This window comes from Aulonocara stuartgranti (assembly GCF_965226115.1).
Source record: "Aulonocara stuartgranti genome assembly, chromosome: 12".
In the NCBI taxonomy this organism is placed as follows: domain Eukaryota; kingdom Metazoa; phylum Chordata; class Actinopteri; order Cichliformes; family Cichlidae; genus Aulonocara; species Aulonocara stuartgranti.
Window position 1 is genome coordinate 30,256,689 of NC_138948.1, and position 20,590 is coordinate 30,277,278.

Consider the following 20,590-nt stretch of genomic DNA (forward strand, 5'->3'; position numbering starts at 1 on the left):
GGACTCTCCACCAATTGCCCTTAAAACTGAAGAAGCTTCTTGGATGAAATGTCTCCAAGGAAACTTAAAGGAGTCCAGACACTTTTCTTTCCAAGCTCCTTAGACAATAGGTAGTTTACTTAAATAAAGACTCCTTATGTAATATTACAGAAACTTTAGCATTAAAATACACTTAAATAAGGTTTTTTAGTCTGTTGGTAGTGTGTGCCAAGAGTTCAATTTTATTTATATAGCGCCAAATCACTATAACAGTCGCCTCAAGGCACTTTATCTTGTAAGCTACAATAATACATACAGAGAAAAACCCAACAATCATATGACCCCCTATGAGTAGAGCTGGGCGATAGAACGATAACGATATGTATCGCGATATAACTTTTACTCGATAGAGAAATTAAACTATCGCGATAGACCTTGCCGCTCTTGTCCTCTTTAAAAAAAAAAAAAAAAAAGGTCAGCCAATCCAAATTAAGTAGCGCAGAGCCGAACCAATCACAGCCGCAGCGTCACGTCGCGTGACTTGTTACGTACAGCACAAGTGCCAAGCCACACATGTGTATTTGTTTGTGAAGCAGCCAGCCACCGTACCGCCCGGGTAATGGAGGAAATGAGTGTGCCGACTAGAAAAATCAACCGAGCGTGACCAAAGAGAAAACAGATGATGGTTCCAATGCCGGAGAGATTGTCGAACGGAAGAGCCATAGAAGTTCCGTAGTGTGAAGGTATTTCGGCTATTTCAAGTCTGACAAAAAACAGAGTAGCGTGCACTGTAAATTGTGCCGAAAGCAAGTCTGGAAATACAATAAACTGGTGCATGCGTCACACTGTGCACCACGTTATTGTTTCGGTGAAATGAATTTCTACAATACTGTTACTGTTAATTCTACTCTCTGCAGTGTTTAAATGCTCACATATACACACAGTTACTGTCCCTCCACACATACGACTCGGTTCTGCTTCTATGCCCCAGCTTTGTTTACTTTTTCCCACCGAGGCTTCTAGACTTCTGATTGGCCAACATTTCTGCATGGTTAGGAATCTAGCTCCACCTGCAGCTTTGGCATGTTCATAGCAACGTTTTCCTTCATTTCTGCCTTTATGTGTGGACGGGATTATTTTTTAAAACGAAAACGGAAAATCTCCGTTTTCAAAAATACCCGTGTACGTGTGGACGTAGCCTCAGTCTCTGACTGGAAGCGCTAATTCGTCATTCGGCTTTTGTCAGACTAAAGTAACTGTTAAAACTGTTTGAAAAGCTAAGCTATACAACAAGGAGAGATTGAAAATTTCCTTTTAGTTCTCAGTTTATTTGATACTGACAAAAGTTAGTCAATTTTGTCTGTTCTTCTGTAAAACAAACTAAGATTTATTTTTAGAATTAATATTTTGTTTCTAAGTGGAATTGACAATTTAGTAGTCTGTTTCGTTTGTTCTATTTTGAAACTTAAACGCTTTAGCGGCTGCCTTTTGTGTAGTTTGCAATATTTGCCTTTATTTATCTGAAAAAGTCTCATGTTCCTTAAGTACATCTACCCTGTTGAACTTCATCCATCCATTCGCGTCCGCTTAATGGATGAACTTATTATGGGAAATAAATATTTAAATAAAAACAAGCTGCTGATTATTTCACATTTTACTTGTGAACAACGGCACATTTAAATCTTACAAATATAGTTATTTGGCTTATATCGTGATAGATATCGTTATCGCCTGAAATGAAAAAAACATATCGTGATATGAAAAAATCTTATATCGCCCAGCTCTACCTATGAGCAAACACTTTGGCGACAGTGGGAAGGAAAAACTCCCTTTTAACAGGAAGAAACCTCCAGCAGAACCAGGCCAAGGGAGAGGTGGGGCCATCTGCCGTGACCGGTTGAGGAGAGAGAAGGAAGACTGGCTAAAACAGCAGCTTTAAGTTATGGTGGCTTAAATTGTTTTAATTAATGAGAGGAACCTTTACAACAAAAAAAGTTTAAGAGTTGTAAATTTGTTTCATTTCTTGTGTGGGCAAGACCTAAAATGTGCATTTTCTACATTTATAATTTTTTATTAGATTGGATTATGTAGTGCTGACTAGGCAAGAAGCTGACACTAGGTAAATATTTATCTTATCTGAATTTATTTTTAGCCAAATATGCCAAATAAGTGAAATGTTAAACTTTTAGCCATTTGACTTGTGACAGTATAAATTCACATGTATCTAAACAATTCTAGACATTTGATTGAATTGGTTTATTTGTAAAAGCAATCACCAGTACCAAAGTAATTTACTGTGACTGGGAGTAACATGCCAGATTCTTTGTTATAGATCCTGGTTCTGCCGGAGGTTTCTTCCTGTTAAAAGGGAGTTTTTCCTTCCCACTGTCGCCAAAGTGCTTGTTCATAGGGGGTCATATGATTGTTGGGTTTTTCTTCGTATGTATTATTGTGCGATCTACTGTGCCATATAAAGCACCTTGAGGCGACTGTTGTTGCGATTTGGCGCTATATAAATAAAATTGAATTGAGGTTTCTAAGGCAATTTTTGCCCTTAGGACTAGGGATGGGTATCGATAAGATTTTCACGATTCTGATTCCATTTTCGATTCTGTTTAACGATTCGATTCTTTATCGATTCTCTTATCGATTCTTTTTAAAGAAGGAGAACACTAAGGTCGATTAGCTTAGAACTTTGTTTTATATCTTCTCTTTGAACAAGATAGAAATTTAGGAGCAACATGGCCTTACAAACCCAACAGTGAGATCTTAAAAGATCCACAGCCTACGGCTCTTCAATGGGGTGTCACAGGGTCCCCAGGAAAAAAAAATTGTAAATGTAAAATAATAAAATAAATATTCTTCTGTAGCAATAACAAAGTATAACATAAATTATTCTGTAGCAATTACACAAGAATATCCAGTAATGTCCCTGCCAACATTAAACACATTCACTTACCGAAAATCGGGGCATCTGCTGTGGCAAATGGGTGCAAGCCTTTTACCACAAACTTAGTCACTGCTCGGTGACATTCGTCTATCCTGGCCTGAAAGGAGACGCTACCGGTAGACTGCAGCGAGAACTGCCAGCATCTGAGCCAGCCAGACTCTGTCTGTCTCTCTCATCATGGTCACCTAAATGCAGCGCACAGTAATGGCAGGTTTTGTAATAAGGTAGATCATGCTAACATAATATGCACTGTTAGTTGATTATTTACCTGCCGCATTAACGGGAGAGGACGTGCAAACGTTACCGCTGCTGCTGGGTTGAGATTCACGAGTCCGGAGCGGAATTAAAAACACGACATTCATTTAAGGTCATCGCGTGTTTTGTGAGCAAATGCATTTGCATATTCGTAGTATTTCCCCCCTTAAATGAATTATCTACTTTGCAAATATTGCAAGTTGTCATCCGTTCTCGTAAAGTATAACCAAACTTTTGAGTGTTTAAGCCTGCCAGGTTTACCTGCCAGGTAAATGACGCTCCGCAACGTGGTGACGTCATTCGGGGCGACTGGAATCGATAAGGGAATCGTTTGCAAAAATGGCAAACAATTCCAAGGAATTGAAACAGTGGGAACCGGTTCTCAACAAGAACCGGGTTTCGATACCCATCCCTACTTAGGACAAAGCCTTGTTATGTTTTAATCACTGTTTTACATTGGCAAGTATGTCATTTTCGATTTGTGGATGATGATTTCTCATTACAATCAACTTACCTAACTTTTCCCAAGCTAATATAAAGTCACATGGAAAAATGTTTAAATGCGGTTTTGGAAGCTGCTGGTTAAAAATCAGCTCTTTAGTGGTGAAGCTTGAATTTGCACAGAGACAGTATTTAAAGTTCTAAAGAGCTCTGGTTACACCACAACTTACATTATCGCAAAATAGGCAGCAAGCTTGTATATTTGAATTCAATAATGCTATAAATTAAAATAATGAAATACCATAATAACCCTAACCATTGGATGGAAAAAAGTTTTTCTGACAAGGACCAAAAGCTATTTCTTTTTTCTCCAAAGCAGTCCTTTTTGCCTGTCTCCAAAACATAGAGGGCTAGTATTTGAATTTTTTCAGATTTGGGAAACAAAAAAGGAAAAATGTACAAGAACTGTAAGAGTGAAATACACAATACCCTGTGTGAAAAGTAAAAAAGAAAGAGGAGAAAGAGAGGTATGAGGAAAACGTATCAACTGTATGCTGGTGTTACCTTTTACTTATGTTCATCTGTTTAGGCCAGGCAGTAAATACTTTAATAAAAACTTCCTAAGTTTCATGTTTAGAATAAAACTTTTTAAAAAGTAACAAAAAACAAGCTTTTATTAAGGTGAGGCTGAAAGTCCAAAATCAGGGGAAAACAAAATGCATAAAGCCAAAATGGAACAAATCAGGGATAACACAGGCAGATAAACAGTACAACACAACAAAGGACTAAGGCATACAAATGACTTAAATACACACAGAGTTAAGGAAAGAAATGGAAAACACCAGAGTATACAGCAGAAAGTAATTAGGGACATCAAGACAAGGGAATCAAAACTAAATACAACAAACACGAGTGAAGAGAATATCAAAATAAAACAGGAAGTAACTAAACTATGGAACATCTAACACCATGACAAAGACTTAACAACAAGACACAGGGAAGACAGGAGAGGCGGGATGACTGAAACTTAGTAAATAACTTAGAAATAATAACAATTCTTGTGGATTACAAAATAGGCATAACTAAAACTGAAAAACCTCAGAATGGAATCATGGAAATAAAAACAAGAATACAAACTCTGCAAAATCCAAAGGTGAAGCATTCCAAGAATGTAAAGCTCACTCTCTGGGCATTATTTACTTATAATGGAACAGTATTGTATTTTGTATATATTCATTTTGTTTTCTTTGTTCTTTTTAAAACTACGTTAATAACTTGTAGTGCAGTAGAACATAATTAAGGGTAGCAGATAATGGATATTTACTTTGATTACATACACACTATGGAGAAGAAGGCAATAGATAACAGGTATTCATTAGCTAATACCTAGGCATGAATAACTTGAGCTTATTATATAATATTATACTACAGAATATTTTTAACTGACTAGCCAACTAATTCTCTGATCCCCAGCATCCCCGCTAGGTTTGGGTTTTGTTTCAAATGCTACATAGGTACATTTAAAAAAAAACTAGAACATGGTGTATCAAATGAAGTGTCACATTATGGTGGTAATATATACATTACCCAAACCAAACTAAGCTCTAGGTGAAACGGTAGATGGACTGGTTCTTATATAGCGCCTTTTAGCTTACTGGAGTAGTCAAAGCACTCTATACAACATCCTTATTTGCCAATTCATACAACCTTTTTCTACACCTTGCTATCTAACACTTACCCACATTTATCCTCTGATGAACATACTGGAGAGAAACTTGGGATTGAGTATCTTGCCCAGGGATACATAGGCATGCAGACTGGAGCAGCCAGGGATCCTACCACCTTCCAATTAGTAGATGACCTTTTCTACCTCTGAGCTACAGCCACTCCGCTGTGAGCCACCAGTATCCACGTGGATATAAAGAGGTTAAAGTTATTCGTTCCACAGAGCACTTTACACTGTGTTTGTCACACCCACAAATAGCATGGCAGACAGTGAGGAGTAACATAACAAAAAGACTTTGGAGGTCAGCATGTTTTCAGCGTTGATGCAGATCAGTGATTTTCAATGTTTCTCTGCAGTGTCGCCACCTAAGGACCTGACAGTGGTGGAGGTCACCCCAGAGACAGTAGACGTATCCTGGGAAAATGAGATGCGTGTGACAGAATACCTAATCACCTATGTGCCCACGGCCTCTGGAGGCTTAGAGTTGGACATGAGGGTACCTGGGGACCACAAGAAGGCCACTATTAGGGAGCTTGAGCCTGGAGTGGAATACCTGATCAGTGTCTATGCTGTGCTCAGCAATAAGAGGAGTGTTCCCGTCACTGCTAGGGTGGCAACATGTAAGTGTAAGATTCTAAATGCATATTTTAGTATAAATGTAGATGAAAAATTGTAAGAGTGTTATCATATTTCCCCTCACAGATCTTCCTGAGCCTGAGGGTCTCAAGTTCAAGTCAGTGCGGGATACTTCTGTGGAGGTGCAGTGGGATCCATTGGACATTGCTTTCGATGGCTGGAACCTCATCTTCAGAAACACGGTTAGTTCTGCTACCTGACCTCATGTGTTCCACGTAGTAGTTAAGCACTTATTTATACTTTCCACCAGGGGAAACCAATCATTAAGTGCATTAATGTGCATATTTGAGGATGGAGTTTAGAATCTTCCTCAAAAATGCTATAGCCACGCCAGAAGACAAAAACACAGCAGTTAAAACTGTGAGCAAGTCCTGACAGCTCCAGTGACCATAAAGCACAGAGTGAATGTCTCTGTTTAACACTTTATTTTCCTTTTAGAGGAAAATAAAACCTTTCCAAACAGGGCTACTTGGACTTGTTCAATACTATTAAACCAAATTCCCTGTCAACTCTTAAATTCAGTTGCCACCCAGAATGCTTTTATGTATGATCGGACTGGTTTATTTTCCCCTCTTTCGCTTCACGCATGATGCCAGGACAAGTCTTTGTAGTGGGTGCTGATTGGTGGGGGTTTTTGTTGTTTTTTTTTTTTTTTGTTGGTGCTGGCAGAAAGAGGAAGACGGTGAGATTCTGAACTCCCTGGGCCGACCGGAGACCACCTTTGAGCAATCGGGCCTGGGTCCAGGCCAGGAGTACGAGGTCAAACTGGAGGTGGTGAAGAACAACAAACGTGGACCGCCAGCCTCCAAGAATGTCGTCACAAGTGAGTCTCCACATTTATACTGGCTGATTTGTTTTTTTATTTTATAACAGCATCCTCTATGTATTTAAAAAAAGAAAAGCATTAACCATTAACCATACTGAACAGACCCTAACCTCTATATTTATGGTCTTGCTTTTTAAACATGTGCACATATAGCATACATTACTTTTGTCATTCATATCATATCAGGATTTTCTGAAGCCAATTGGCATAAAAAAGATTTATCTCAGCTGAAAGATGTTTATGTATTTTAATTTCTAAATACTTTTTGTATTTTAAGCCTGGGCAATTTTTTTAACATTTAGTCCTAAAAAAACACAGACAGTGTCATATACAGAAATAGGAATCACAATTGTCATTTATAGTTGTCATAGTTAAATGCAAGTTGTTACTTTTCAATATACGTTCATTTGTTCCTGGGTTATCTGTCGTGTAGTCAGAATATACTGGAAATACCCTGACATGTCAGCATCAAGTGGTTTGCTCATTCGATAGCATTACACTGCTGTGGTTTAGTACGGGCAGTAAAATGTGATATGGATTTTCAGATGTCTGCTTTATTGACTTTATCTAGCTAAAAGCCCAAAAGGCTTCTACCACTCTGAAGGGTTCAGGCCTGAGGATCATGTAAAATGAGGAAACAGGGTTTTAACTGTAACTTCATCAGCAGCAACCAACAGTGAGTTTTAAGGTGTCCTGACTGGGGAATATGGGGAACATTTTTATGTGCATAAGAAGGGAAAAAACACCTAAAACTGGCACTTCTCGTTATTTAACTTCAGCTGCTGCAAATGAATTTTACTTCAGACCTGGATGTATCTGGTTTCACTGGGTAAATAGAGAATGCAGATTTCACTGTTATCACTGTTATCTAACAGTACCGAGTTTAAAAAAAACAAAAAAACAAAAAACAAAAGGCAACAGAAACATCAAATGTTAAATATTGTGTATCAATACTTTCTGTATAACAGTGTACAAATGTATGAAAATCAGGTCAGATCTTCCAACTTCCAAAAACAGTATTGTTCTTTGAGGTACGTACGTGGAGCCTCCTATGGGTTAGCCTATGTGCTTCATTTTGTGCTACCATTAAGATATAAGCCCAGATAGGCATTTTATACCCTTAGAAGAGAGTAAAATACTGTAGCTGTTTCTCTGTGTTTACATTTTCTGTATAAACATCTTGTTGAAGGGGGGGCAGGTATAGCCCCTCACCCTATCAGAGCTGAGATGGGCTCCTGGGACCTTGAACAGGATAACTGGTGAAGTAAATAAATGAATGAATGAATACATTTCTGCATATGACATTTTTTTCAACTGATATATAAAGCTTTTTGACACACACACACACATACACACACATACAATATAAAATGTAATGCATGTTTTATATGTCTTACATTTTCTTAAGCATACATGTGTTAAACACCACATGGATTATGAGGTCTGGTGTTCTTCTTGTCATTCAGGCTCTCTTAATGTCTCCCATTATGCCAGCTTGCAGGCCATACTCTGGGATTTGCATGCTGAAGGGCTAATTGTATGAAGTGTATCGCTCAGCTCTCCCCTCTCTGTTTCCCCTTCCTACCTAACCCACCATGTGTAGGAGGCACCAGTCAGTCAAGCAGTCAGACTCAGAGGGCAGCTGCCTCCCAGAAGAATAGTACCATGACACTCAAACGACACTTTCACAGTCTCCTTAGAAGACAAATCAGTATTAAGCTCAAATGCAGATTTTTCATTTTATCAGCCCCACACAGCGGCTTGACTTTCCTAAACTTGCTTACGTGTGACAAATCAATTTGAGCAGCAGTGAAAAGGCACCCTTCATGGAGCTGGGAATTGATAGTTTGAATAAACTATTAATGCAAACAGGCTGACACATTTTCAGCACCTGCATTACTGAAATGATGATATCCCTCTTTTCAAGGTCTGTGGTCAGCAACTTATGAATAGGCAAGATATGACCGGCATGAAAAATTTCTTTTTCTGCTCATACACAAATTCTTGCTGAACACAAATGCTGTTTTTACATTTTAACTCAGGAAAATGTCAGGTGATTCAAGTTAGGACATCGTCCAAGTTGTTATACCTCATATGTGGCACCTAATACCTCATATGTGGCACACAGCAACTGAGTTTTGCTAATGACATCGTTACCTCTTCTTCAGTGATCGATGGCCCAAGCCAGGTGAATGTTCGTGATGTGACTGACACCACTGCGCTGGTGACCTGGTTCCAGCCCGTGGCTGAGGTGGATGGGGTCACCATCTCCTACGGACCTAGCTTGAACTCCGCCGATCGCACTTTGGTGGAGCTGACCTCTGCTGACACCCAGTACCATCTGGGAAACCTCACCCCTGACACAGAGTACGAGGTGTCTCTGACAGCGCGGCGGGGAGAAGGGACCAGCATTCCCATCTACGAGTCCTTCCTTACAGGTAACACCTGTCATTATTTGGTTTGATGCCCCTCCCCCTCCAGGTAGACTTCAGTATTGAATACTCTGTGTGCGCCTATAACACAAAAATAATTCTTGTTCGTGAATTAGTACAGCAGTTCTTCATTTTGTCAGAAAGAATGTTTACCAAAAATAACATGGAGGGAGCTTCGTATTGTTGTAGGCATACAGTTTTAAAGAATTACAACTGCCCATTGCATTAACAATTATTATTAACAGCTTTACCAGAAAAAAACTTCCTTTGTGTTTTCCACTCTCTGACATCACCTCCTGAAAGATTTGACAATTTTTCCAAGTGAAATCCCTTGTTTTTTATGATGCATTAATTTTTTTTAAATTTGCATGTGCTGCCCAGAACATTTCCTTACATCATAACCAAAGAGATCAGCAGGCTGCTGAAGCCACTCTTCCAGTTTTGGTGGTTACAGATCCTGATGCTCCTATTACCACTGGGATCACTTTGGACTTTACCTTCTACATCTGCTCCAGTTGCTTCCTCAGGCCCTGGTACTTCTTTATTTTTCCATCCTCCTTCTTCCTGATGTTGCTCCCTGCTTGGATTCCCACATTCATCACAACTGCAGTCTCCTGCCCCTTGTCAACTCACCACTATGTCTTTCTGGAATTTAAAGTCCCATGGGACCTTATCCCAGTTGCCTGAGAACAACAGGACTTGGGAAATTTTAACCGATATGTAACACAGATGTTTCTGAACACTATCCCAGCCACTTGGTTGTGCCTCTCAGTATATGTATACACTGTCCCAGCTTGTATCTTATGTCTTGCTACTATGTGCTGGAAAGTCTCTGGGGCACTTTTGTACAGCCTGCAACTTGGACTGTGTTGGCTGTGGTAGACTCCTGCCTGCATCTGGTGCCTAGAGCTTGTGCTTGCGTCATCTATGCTCAGGAGGTGGCGGATGGCCGTTCTACTCCTGAATCCATATCTGTATCTGCTCTATGTGATATGATAGCTTAGCAGGCTTAGGCCTTTGCAAAACAGCAATGGTGACAGTGTATCACCATTGGATATTCCAAACTTAATAATGCCTCTGACTTAGTCTCCAATGTTGTCTTTCACAATTCCATTGAGTTCCCGATGAAAGTTACCACTGCACTATTAGAATTGTACAGTATACAACACTCTAATATCAATGTGATTCTTTCTTGTAGCCGATCCATCCATGGATGAATCATTTCATTGCAGAATTGAGGGAACAGTAAAACAGTAAAGGCTGATTTCAAAATGATCAGTATCTATCGTATGTTGGTCCCTGTCCAGACTTTCAAAGTTTAAAGATGACCCTACCTGCTAGATATGCAAGTTTTTTTTCTTTTTTTGGAATGCATAAATGTTAAAAAGGAACATAAAATTGTTATTCTGACACATTAGGGTTATCGCTGATGATGATTTAGACCTCAGTTAATGCATGAAATCTGCTATTATCCATTATATATTACTGCTATTTTATACTATGATGATAAAATAATTATATGTGTGGCTTCTACCAGTACTGACATTAACCTAAAATTGTACAAAAAAGATTAACGATATATGCAAGAGAACCAGGACCAAGAATGTGGAATGCACTGCTACTCCTAATAAGTCTTACAGTACATGTGGTGCACAACATATCATTTGTCTTAATGCATGGAATAGAGAATTCTGCTCAACTAGCCTAATGGATCTATATAATGTGCCTACTATTGTAAAAAAAAAAAAAAAACCATACAATAAAGCTATAATTCAACAAAAATGTCTTCAAGGCACTTTACCTTTAAATATTAGTGAGAAAGCCCCAACAATCACTTGAGGTTTTGGTGTAAAGGGAACTTCTTGTTTTTCCTTTATTCATAAATGAGAAATCCATTTACGTTTAGGTCAGGGTAAGGTTACATTTATCTAAAGTATATTTCTGCATTGTAGACCTGGACGCCCCCAGAGACCTGCAGACAGTAGAGCTGACAGACGAGAGCATCACTCTTGAGTGGAAGAACAGCCGTGCTCAGGTCGACAACTACCGCATCAAGTATGGACCTCTGTCTGGTGGAGAGCACGAAGAGCTGCTGTTTCCCCCAGGACCTAAGGACTCCACTCAGGCCAAGATCACTGGTTCTGTATCACAAACAAACATCTATCCAAATAACATACTGCTGTTCAAAAATAAATCTATATTAGCTGTATTATATTAGATGTCTATGTAGCTTATAAAGGCTTAACAAAGAACAGTTAATTGGAAAATGGTAGCATGACAGATTTTTGTGGAATTTCTGTAAATTTTTATCTGCTTATAATTAATGTGCAAAATGTTAGGAAATTATTAATAAACCATTTTATTGGTATGGATAAAGAATAATTATAGTGATTAGCTATATATAAGCCTACCTACCTTGTTCTTCCTGTTTCGTTATGCCCATAAACTGTTTATGCATGACCACTGGTTTGTCAACTTGGATTTTCAAGCCTTTAGCGTTGTTGCCCGTACCATGTTGGCATTGTGAACCAAAGGTAGCAATATATGGGTGGGAAGGTTGAGTGGTAAGTTAGCAGCTAGTGCTAGCAAGCTTGGTTAGCAAACTGCATCGGTAAGGGTAGTGCATTAAGGACAGGATGTGATTCAGGTGCAGCTCAATGACTCTACTTACATGAAGTGGAAGCCAGCAGAAAGCTGGTGTTCACCATATTATTCAACTAATTTATATGCACTTGTTTCATTTCAGCTTAGTGTGGGATTCTCTGCTGTGTTTTACATGTAACACCTCTTTATGCACACAGAGTGGAAAAGACATGTGAACATTACGCAACTGCAGTACAAGCCTCCCAACAAGTGTATATCTAAGCCCAACATATCAGGTCTGTTTTTTAACATTCACAACTAAAGAGAGGCCAGCAGGGAAATGTGCTGTCATATGCTCAGTTAAAGCATGATTCAAAGACAAGCTTCCTACACATCAGTTAAAAAAAACACAAGGGAATTTGGAAAGGTCCTGACAGCTGAGTAGATGACATTTGCAGAAAAGTAAAAGGTTTATAATATAACACAGTGATAGTGATTTATTAGTCATTATTGCAGATTTGATATAGTAGTTAATTACAGCTGAAAGGATAGATTATACAGCTGTCCTGAAAATGACTTATAAAGGATCATTTTGTTATCCATTAACAAAGTTTTGATACCCTTTGTTTGACTTAAAATTGGTTATTTTTCTCAGAAACTATCAACCTCAGTTGATAGTAAAGCTCTCAGTACCTTAGTGCTATCATATACTCAGTGGGCACTTTTTTCCATACACCTCAGCAGGAACATGCAGTTGCACATGTACATATGCCCACAACTAGCTGCTGTAGTTGAAACAGAGCATCTGAATGGGGAAGAAAGATGACTGAAGAGACTTTAAATGTGACATGATTGTTGGCGCTAGATGGGGTGATCTGAGTATTTCAGAAACAGCTGATCTGCTGGGATTTTCCCACAAAATGATCTTTAGGTGTGTGGGCCACTGAGTCATAGACCCTCTGGGTGGAAATGCCTTGATGATGCCAGGGGTCAGAGAAAAATGACCCGCACAGCTTTGAGCTGACAAAAGTTACCCAAATAAACCACTCATCCTCTAAGTATGAAAATACAAATCCATACCACATTGTATCACTGGGTCAAGTTAGTGGTGATGTGTGGTTTCTTAGCACAATTTGGATCTCTTAGTACCAATTAAGCCATAAAATACTTGCGTGTTGTTGCTGACCAATAGTGGCTATGCCTTACGTCACAGAGCAGGTTTTCTATCGGTTAGAAGATTATTGGATTGATACCTAACTACTCCAGTCAACATGCTGAATATCCATTTATTCTTCTGTTTGCATCCATCGGACTATGAGAGTGTGTGCAAAGATAAAAGATAAAGACAAAAGTACTGTGAAAGTGTGTGTGACAGAGGGACTAAGTCTTACAGTAGAAAGTGTTGTATGACTTTAGCTATTTATTCATTTATGACCATAGAGTTCCCATTTTCTCACGGTTGCTGCCAGCAAGATAACACAAATCCTCTCAAACTTGTTTCTTGAACATGACAATAAGTTCACTTCACTAAAACGGGCTCCATTGTCACCAAATGTCATTTCAATAGAGCTGGGATGTGGCGGAAAGGGAACTCCTTATCATAGATGTGCAGCCAACAACTAGGTGATGATGTCATGAAAGTATTTTTCCAAAATCTCTGAAGAATCTTTCCAGCGCTTTGTTAAATCGGTGCCATGAAGAATTGAGGTACTTCTGAAGGCCAGCTGTGTATAGCAAGGTGTACCTGTGAGTGTTTAATACTCACCAGGTCACAAGTGACCCATTTAGGGTTAGCAGTAGGGTTTGGGTTAAGTTCATGTCCACCCCTTTTTCTAAAAATTTCACCTATTTGAAAGAGCCAAAAAAAAAAAAAAAAGACAGTTAAATACAAAATCTGTAACTCTGTATCAAAATCACTGTAAGTTTCATTCTAGTTTCTTAAAAGTACATGTATAACTTGGAGTACAAAACCTAATCCTTATTCCTAAACCATGCTGAAAGAGGGAAAACGAGCCATTAACAAAGCCATGACTTACAGTGATTGTTCCTTAGTTATGGAGAAGGCATCATGGACTTTTCCACAACACATTAACCCAGATGATATCTTTAATATCTTATATAACTGCTATATCAAGAGAATAAGTAAATCTTTGTTAACCTGTACTAACGGTTTTGTCTAATCAGGGATTTTGTAGTTACTTCTTGCCAGTTGTTTCACTCAGCTGTTTTCAGGGTTTGTTTTGCTGCTTTGTGATCATCTTGGCTCATTAGTATTATGCATCCAAATGGCACAGCTGAAAGGCCCCTGTGGAAAACTAAATGATACAGTGTGAAGTGTTTATTTTCCAAATTCATGGGACAAGCGTTTGTGGGACTCTGTGTTAAATGGCTAGAGTTATTTTCAGCCTGCTCATTTTCCAAGACAGGTTCTCTTTGTTTTGTTTTGTGAAATGTTTGCTTGTCTACAAAAGACCCACTTTATTAGAAAATCACCCAGGAGGGGCTTGGCATTGAGACATTAATTGGAAAACATTGCCGCTTGTTTCGCTGGGAGACTTTGCTCAGACAAGAATAGCAGGCACGTTTTTCATCTCTCTGCATTGCTGACATTAAAAAGCTATGCTTTGAGGCGGATGAGTTTTGTTTTTATTGTTTGTTTGTTTGTTTGTTTCTACACTGTGCATTCAGCATGGTAGGATTAGAAACCATGAGAAAAAAGACCCTCAAAACAAGCTCGTAGTGTCTTTGTCTGGCCACATTCTTTGTCCTTGGGAGGCCCGGCTCATGAAAATAAAGCACTGTGTCCTTTCAGCTGACGCCCCCCTCTGCTCCACACACACCTCAGCACTTCTTTCACACACTTATTATCTGTAATTGCCTTCACGCTCGTGATTTTATTGATAATGAGTTTCCTGGGCATTAGGTGTAATTTCATGCTGTAAGGCTCTGTGTGCGATGACCTCTGTGGGAGTTAATAAAGGCGATCAGGCCCAGAGAGGGCTTAATTGTAGAGACTAAAGGGCCTCTGGAGCCTGCTATATCATAGCAAGTAGTGTTTCTGCTCCGCAACAAGGGCCCTATAGATCCATCAATGCAAATATAACACTGATGTTCTGCAGCGAGTGCAGGCTTACCATGAAATGCAATTAGGCTGCAATCTATTGTGCAATAAAGCCACAAGAGAGTGTTTTTTTGTGCATTTGCCATAGGCATTGGAGCCATTAGCTGAAACAGCTGGCCACTTGACTACAGAGGCTCCCCGTCGTTCATTTGTTGACACCTCAGTGGATGTGAACACGCAAAACATGACATAGCTTTTTATTTCCGTATCAGTGTTTTTAATGTTACCCTGTTCTGTAGGCCTGAGACCCGGCACGGAGTATGGGATGGGTGTGACGGCAGTGAAAGATGAGAGGGAGAGTCTGCCCACGACGGCCAATGCTGTGACCGGTGAGATGCTGACACTGACACAGTGTTTTTAATAATCATGTTCTATATGTAACGGGGTTTTTTTTTTCAGAGACAAGATATCCTTTTGTGATTCCTGCTACACTGATAGAATTTATATGCTAATTCTACAAATTGATATTTAAAAAGAAACATTCATTTTTTGGACAAGGCTCAAGTTTTGGTTCGAAGTTTACAGTAGTGAGAGAAGTCAGGGTGGCACCCACCACTCCTCAATATTCATATGAATGTTTTTGGCTTTATTCCTTCACGGCTGAATCGTCTGCTTTATTGTAAAATCTGCCATATCGTTATGAGACAGTCACCTTTTCTTATGCATGCTAATGTAGACAGGAGGTGCGTCCATTTTTAAAGTCTTTAGAATTGCTGAATTTTCAACAGATTTTTCAAATTGATTGACATTCATTTGCTATTTATTTGATCCTATAGACAGAATATTAGAACAGGTTTTAAAGCCAGATGGCCCACTGGGCCTAAGTTGGTCTATAGCTGTTACATTTACTAATATATCTTATTAGCACTAATCGAGAAGTTAAATCATTTGTCTTCCTAGAATTTTGTGGCCTCATGCTGGAATATCTATAAATTTCTTTTTTTCTGAATGCGACAGTTAGCAGTTAATGTTATAATGGATAGATAGTCTTACAACTTTTCTGATGGGTATCCTATAGTATAACAATAGTTTGGAGACTAAATAATCAGTGTTTCTTGACTATAATTGTGCACCAAGCTTTATTCCTTCAGAATCTATTACCTCTCAATAATTCTGCCCTCTTGTTTCACTGCTCTGATCAGTTCTTTCAAATCAGATCTAACCACGATAACATATTGCTTTGGCATGCCATCAAATGATGTTTTATTAACTAGTATAGTAGTGGACGTCAGTAAGCATCAGTAAGGCAGCAAAACAAATCTAAACAGGAAAATGCAACTGTTGAAAAAAGGCCTTCAGTGTAATACCTCCCCTCTTTCACACACCATCAGCCCTCGATGCTCCCAAAGACCTGACTGTAACAGAGATGACCGAGACTACTATGATGCTGGAGTGGAGGCGTCCCTTTGCCAAACTGGACTCCTACAGGCTGGTTTACATTTCCGCTGATGGTCACAGGGCTGAAGAAGTGATCCCGGGCAGCTCTGAAACTCACACCCTGAGGGGCCTGACACCCGGTATGCTGTATACCATCAACATCAGTGCAGAGAGGGGCCGCAGAAGCAGCGTACCTGCCACCATCTCAGCACCCACAGGTCAGCACGGCTGAACACATGTGAAAAGAGAAGTTTCTAGTGAAGCAGGAGTGGTTTGTTTGACATTATAGGTTTTCTGAATTGTCTGGCAGAAAAAAACGTAGAAAGAAAAGAGAAAAGAAAAAAGAAAAAAGCGTCGAGAGAGGAAGCCGAGCAATCTTGATAGCTTTTCTGCTGGCATTTTTGCCAATGAGATAACATTTAACATTTTCAGATACCCAGATAAGAAATGATATGTAACCTATATTAGCATTGCCACCATCCACTCGACATTTATTATACTCTGTCTCCAAATTGTTAGCACTTGTGAACCCTGCGGTTAGTTTTTGGCCAAAGCACTTCCACAACATTGCTTATAATGTAATACCGCACAAAAATAGCTTAAAATCTGAGCAGGTAAAAACAAAATGAACCTGCATACCACTAGAACTAAGTCAGCTCTTAGCTTAAGCTGAGACTTGGTCTGCATAATTCTATTGCCTGGTTTCAGCTGGCGATGCGTGACAGACTCACTGAAGTTCTTATTGACCAGAGGTTTATTTACATTTCATTATTCGTTACAGCAGCCACACTGACGCAACGAATTGAACCCATTGTTTGCTTCTCAGTTCAGTGTTTTAAACTCCTCATTCCCCCATTGATAGACTGTGGGTTTATTTTTTCTATTTTCCAAGTTTTCCTTGGATGAAAAGGCAAATAAGGTGATGGTGGCAAATTTTTCATGCTGTGGTCTGAGAGCCTCCAAGGCAAATATTTCACTGTTAAACCTTCTGGTTATGTAACAAGTGCTCATTAAATGCATAGTAACAGGCAAAAATTGATAACCTTTGAGGGAAAAGGTGAGCCATTGGAATAAATATTTTTTGATATGTTATTGGCTGCTGCACCGTGCTCTTTATGTTCACTTGTTTGTGTGGTCATGAATAGTACATATGAGTGAACCCCGGAGTATGTGCGTTGTGTATTGGTAGGTTCATGAGGCTTGGGGTGGGGTTGGGGGGTGGTTGTATGGATATGTGTGCGCCATGCACAATGTTCATTCATGTGATAATTGTTGGCGTGAGCCCCGCTCCCCTCTGGGTTTGTGCGATTTGACCACGATGAACTGTGGGTCTGTCAGATAAAAGGCCACATGCTGAGACTTCTGTTAAAACATTGTCTCTGAAATCAGCAGCCCTCTAATCCACAGCCTGGTTGATACTTTAGCCTTTATCGTATCCAAACACGTAGTGCAAACACAGATCATGCTCTTGTTGCAGGAGGGGCTCAAGGAAAGAGGAGGGGTGGAGTGAGGAGTCTGGGAACCTTACAGTCATCAAAAAGTATCAAGAATTTGATGTCAAGTCTTTCAGATAAGTGTGCAGGGAAATAGTGGCAAACCAAAATGCACCTTTCAAAATCCAAATAATTTTAGAAGCAGGATATAAAATTTAGATACTATGCAATAAAAAAAACAAAAATAGGGAAATCAGGTGCCACAGGCAAGGATTATCATAATTTAAACTAATCAGCTGACTGAGTTTGGATCACAATATCTGACTTCCGTGAATATGCGCATATTTGCACAAAGGAAAACTAAACCCACAGAGTTACCCTATAATCAGCTGTCCTGAAAGCCTTTTACAAAGTGTTGACATATTTGGATTTTGGCAGTTGCTGCAAATTCTGCCAAGAAGTCAGTTTATATGTGACTGTTTCCATCAAATTTGATTCATGGTGCATTAACAACCTAACATAATAGAACAGAAAGAGAAAGCAAAACATTGTGAATAAAGCAAGATCAATGTCCTGCATGCATTGACATGATCTGTAAGGTCTGGACACTGCCTGGTGGAGAAGTTCAACTATCATTCTTTAAATTAACACACTGAGGATGAATGAGTATCAAATGGAAGATATCCATATAAGAAGGTGATATCTTAGGGGACCATTTGATAATGTCATTGCACACATCTTCAACCGCATGAGCAGATTTTAAGGGTTCTCTCAAATTCAAGAGAAAAAAAAGACATTCCCATCACCTCTATAGTAGACTTTAACTAGACCTTTAAGATTTAATACATATAGAGTAGAAGTGCTATAACAGCATCTCTGTAGGACTTGCTGTGGCCATTGCTACATTCTTATGTAGGGAAGAAACATAAAATGCAAAACAAGACAAACAAGCTTAAAAGAGATTTTTGTAAAGGCTTGTTTTATATGTTGAAAATTGAAATTTCATTCATCTCAATTTAAAGCAGCACAAACACTAAAATCTTAGAGTCACGCTTTGCTAAACCAAATATTGAAATCGCGGCTAGATCTCACTGAGTTAATGGGAAAGTTTTTTTCCCCTTCTGTTTGTTTTAAGTTAAATAGTATTTTTTTGCCCTGTTAAAGACAAAGCGTACGTTTAAGTTTAGAAGCTAGCTAAAAAGAAATTTATTTTTAGCTAACTATAGTAAATATATAGTTAGTTAGGCTAACTAATAAGATTAGAGATCAACTTTAGAGCCTGGGCGAAGAGAAATATCGGTGAGCCTGGGCTGAATCACTGAACAGGACCTTTATATGCTACTTGCCTGGCATTTAAAGGTTTGGGCCCTATGAAGAGTTAAACGTGTGTTTGGTGAGTATCTGGTGTTAGCTTTTGTGAAACCATGGTGTCTCCATCTAAATACAGACTTTTGGTCCTTTTATCAACACCAAGGAATCCATGTGCCAGACACAGCTAAACTAATCGACTAACTGCTATGACATTTTAACACATTAACTAACATTAAGACAGCCATGAAATTTATAAAAGATGGATGCAGCCACAGTGATGTTACCTGTTGGTTTGTAAGGTCCTGTTTTTGAAGATTTGGCCTGACAGTTTTGGCCTTTGACATCATAGCTTTTTTTTTAAACCTGACATCACAAGCAAGGCACAGATCTGACTGGGACTTTCCATGGACAGTGCATGCAGCACACCTAGAAAATCACATGGCAGGTGAGGCCTAAAGAAAACCCTGCCTTCAAGTTTCTTCTGGTTTGTACCATAATTGACAAAATAGGCATCATGTTGTATTTAATAATTGTTAGGTAGGGGGCTGGATTTTAGTACCTTGCATTTTATTATTAGACCTTGAAGGTATGTCCATCTTTTATATAAAGTCCATGGTGAGGGCCAGTTAAGCTTTTTTCTTTCTTTTTAACCTCAGATGAATTGTGACTAAGTGAAAAGCTAATGTTCACTTCTTGGTTTTCCTACATTAACTCCTCTGCTTTCACATTCAAAAGCAATACACAAGCATTTCTGTAATGGTTTATATAGCACCGCAATGCAACCGAAGCTTATGTGGTCATAGGGATATTTCCAAGGGTTTTACTGATTTACAGTGTATGGTTTTGTTTTTCTATATATTTATCATCTATTATTTAACAGAGTCGACAAATTCCAAAATTATATCTACTTACAATTATAGATGTGCGGCCCTATGCTTCACCAGGAGTCTACAGGAAAATTGATTGACAATTATAGATGTATGTTAGAAATCACTTAAATCACTCTCTGCTTTTCATTGCTCAATCCAGTATCACAACAAAATATGTACATATTTATATGTCCATTTCATGCTTTAGAGAGGCAAAGCGTGAAATGGACATGGTGGACCAGCATGTCGATTACATGCTTTGATGTAATTCATATGATTGCTATATAAGGAAAATTAAAGAAAAGATTAGGGTATTTCCAAAAAACAAAAGACTCAATCTCTCTTTATACTGTAGGCACAGAAAATGGTCATGCATTTTCCTTGTCAGTCTGAGCTTTCGGTAATCAATGATCAGCTGATTCCAACCAACCCCCCACCTTACATTCCTATTGTCTACCATCCCATTTACTCTCTGTTGTGCCGCACAGTGAAAGAGGATAATGGGAGCCTTGATGTTTACCTGAGCCATCTATCTCCATCTCTTTCTAATCTACTCTGTGAATGCTTGCACACACAATGGACTACAATTACAGGCTGTTCATGGCTCTGCATGGCCTCCCCGTAGGTTTGAAGTGGACAGCGTACTTCTGC

The 20,590-nt window shown here is 39.0% G+C and overlaps 1 protein-coding gene across 24 annotated transcripts in view; it reads left to right on the forward strand.

The window, feature by feature from the left end:
- tncb (tenascin Cb) overlaps positions 1 to 20,590 on the forward strand; it is a 145,349-nt gene that overhangs the window by 104,197 nt on the left and 20,562 nt on the right. For all 24 annotated transcript variants that reach the window (XM_082554903.1, XM_082554915.1, XM_082554904.1 and 21 more), the window contains 7 exons: positions 5,708 to 5,971; positions 6,054 to 6,169; positions 6,657 to 6,810; positions 8,982 to 9,251; positions 11,198 to 11,383; positions 15,189 to 15,278; positions 16,281 to 16,544. In XM_082554903.1, the coding sequence (XP_082411029.1) occupies positions 5,708 to 5,971; positions 6,054 to 6,169; positions 6,657 to 6,810; positions 8,982 to 9,251; positions 11,198 to 11,383; positions 15,189 to 15,278; positions 16,281 to 16,544 (1,344 nt within the window). The remainder of the gene's footprint in view (positions 1 to 5,707; positions 5,972 to 6,053; positions 6,170 to 6,656; positions 6,811 to 8,981; positions 9,252 to 11,197; positions 11,384 to 15,188; positions 15,279 to 16,280; positions 16,545 to 20,590) is intronic.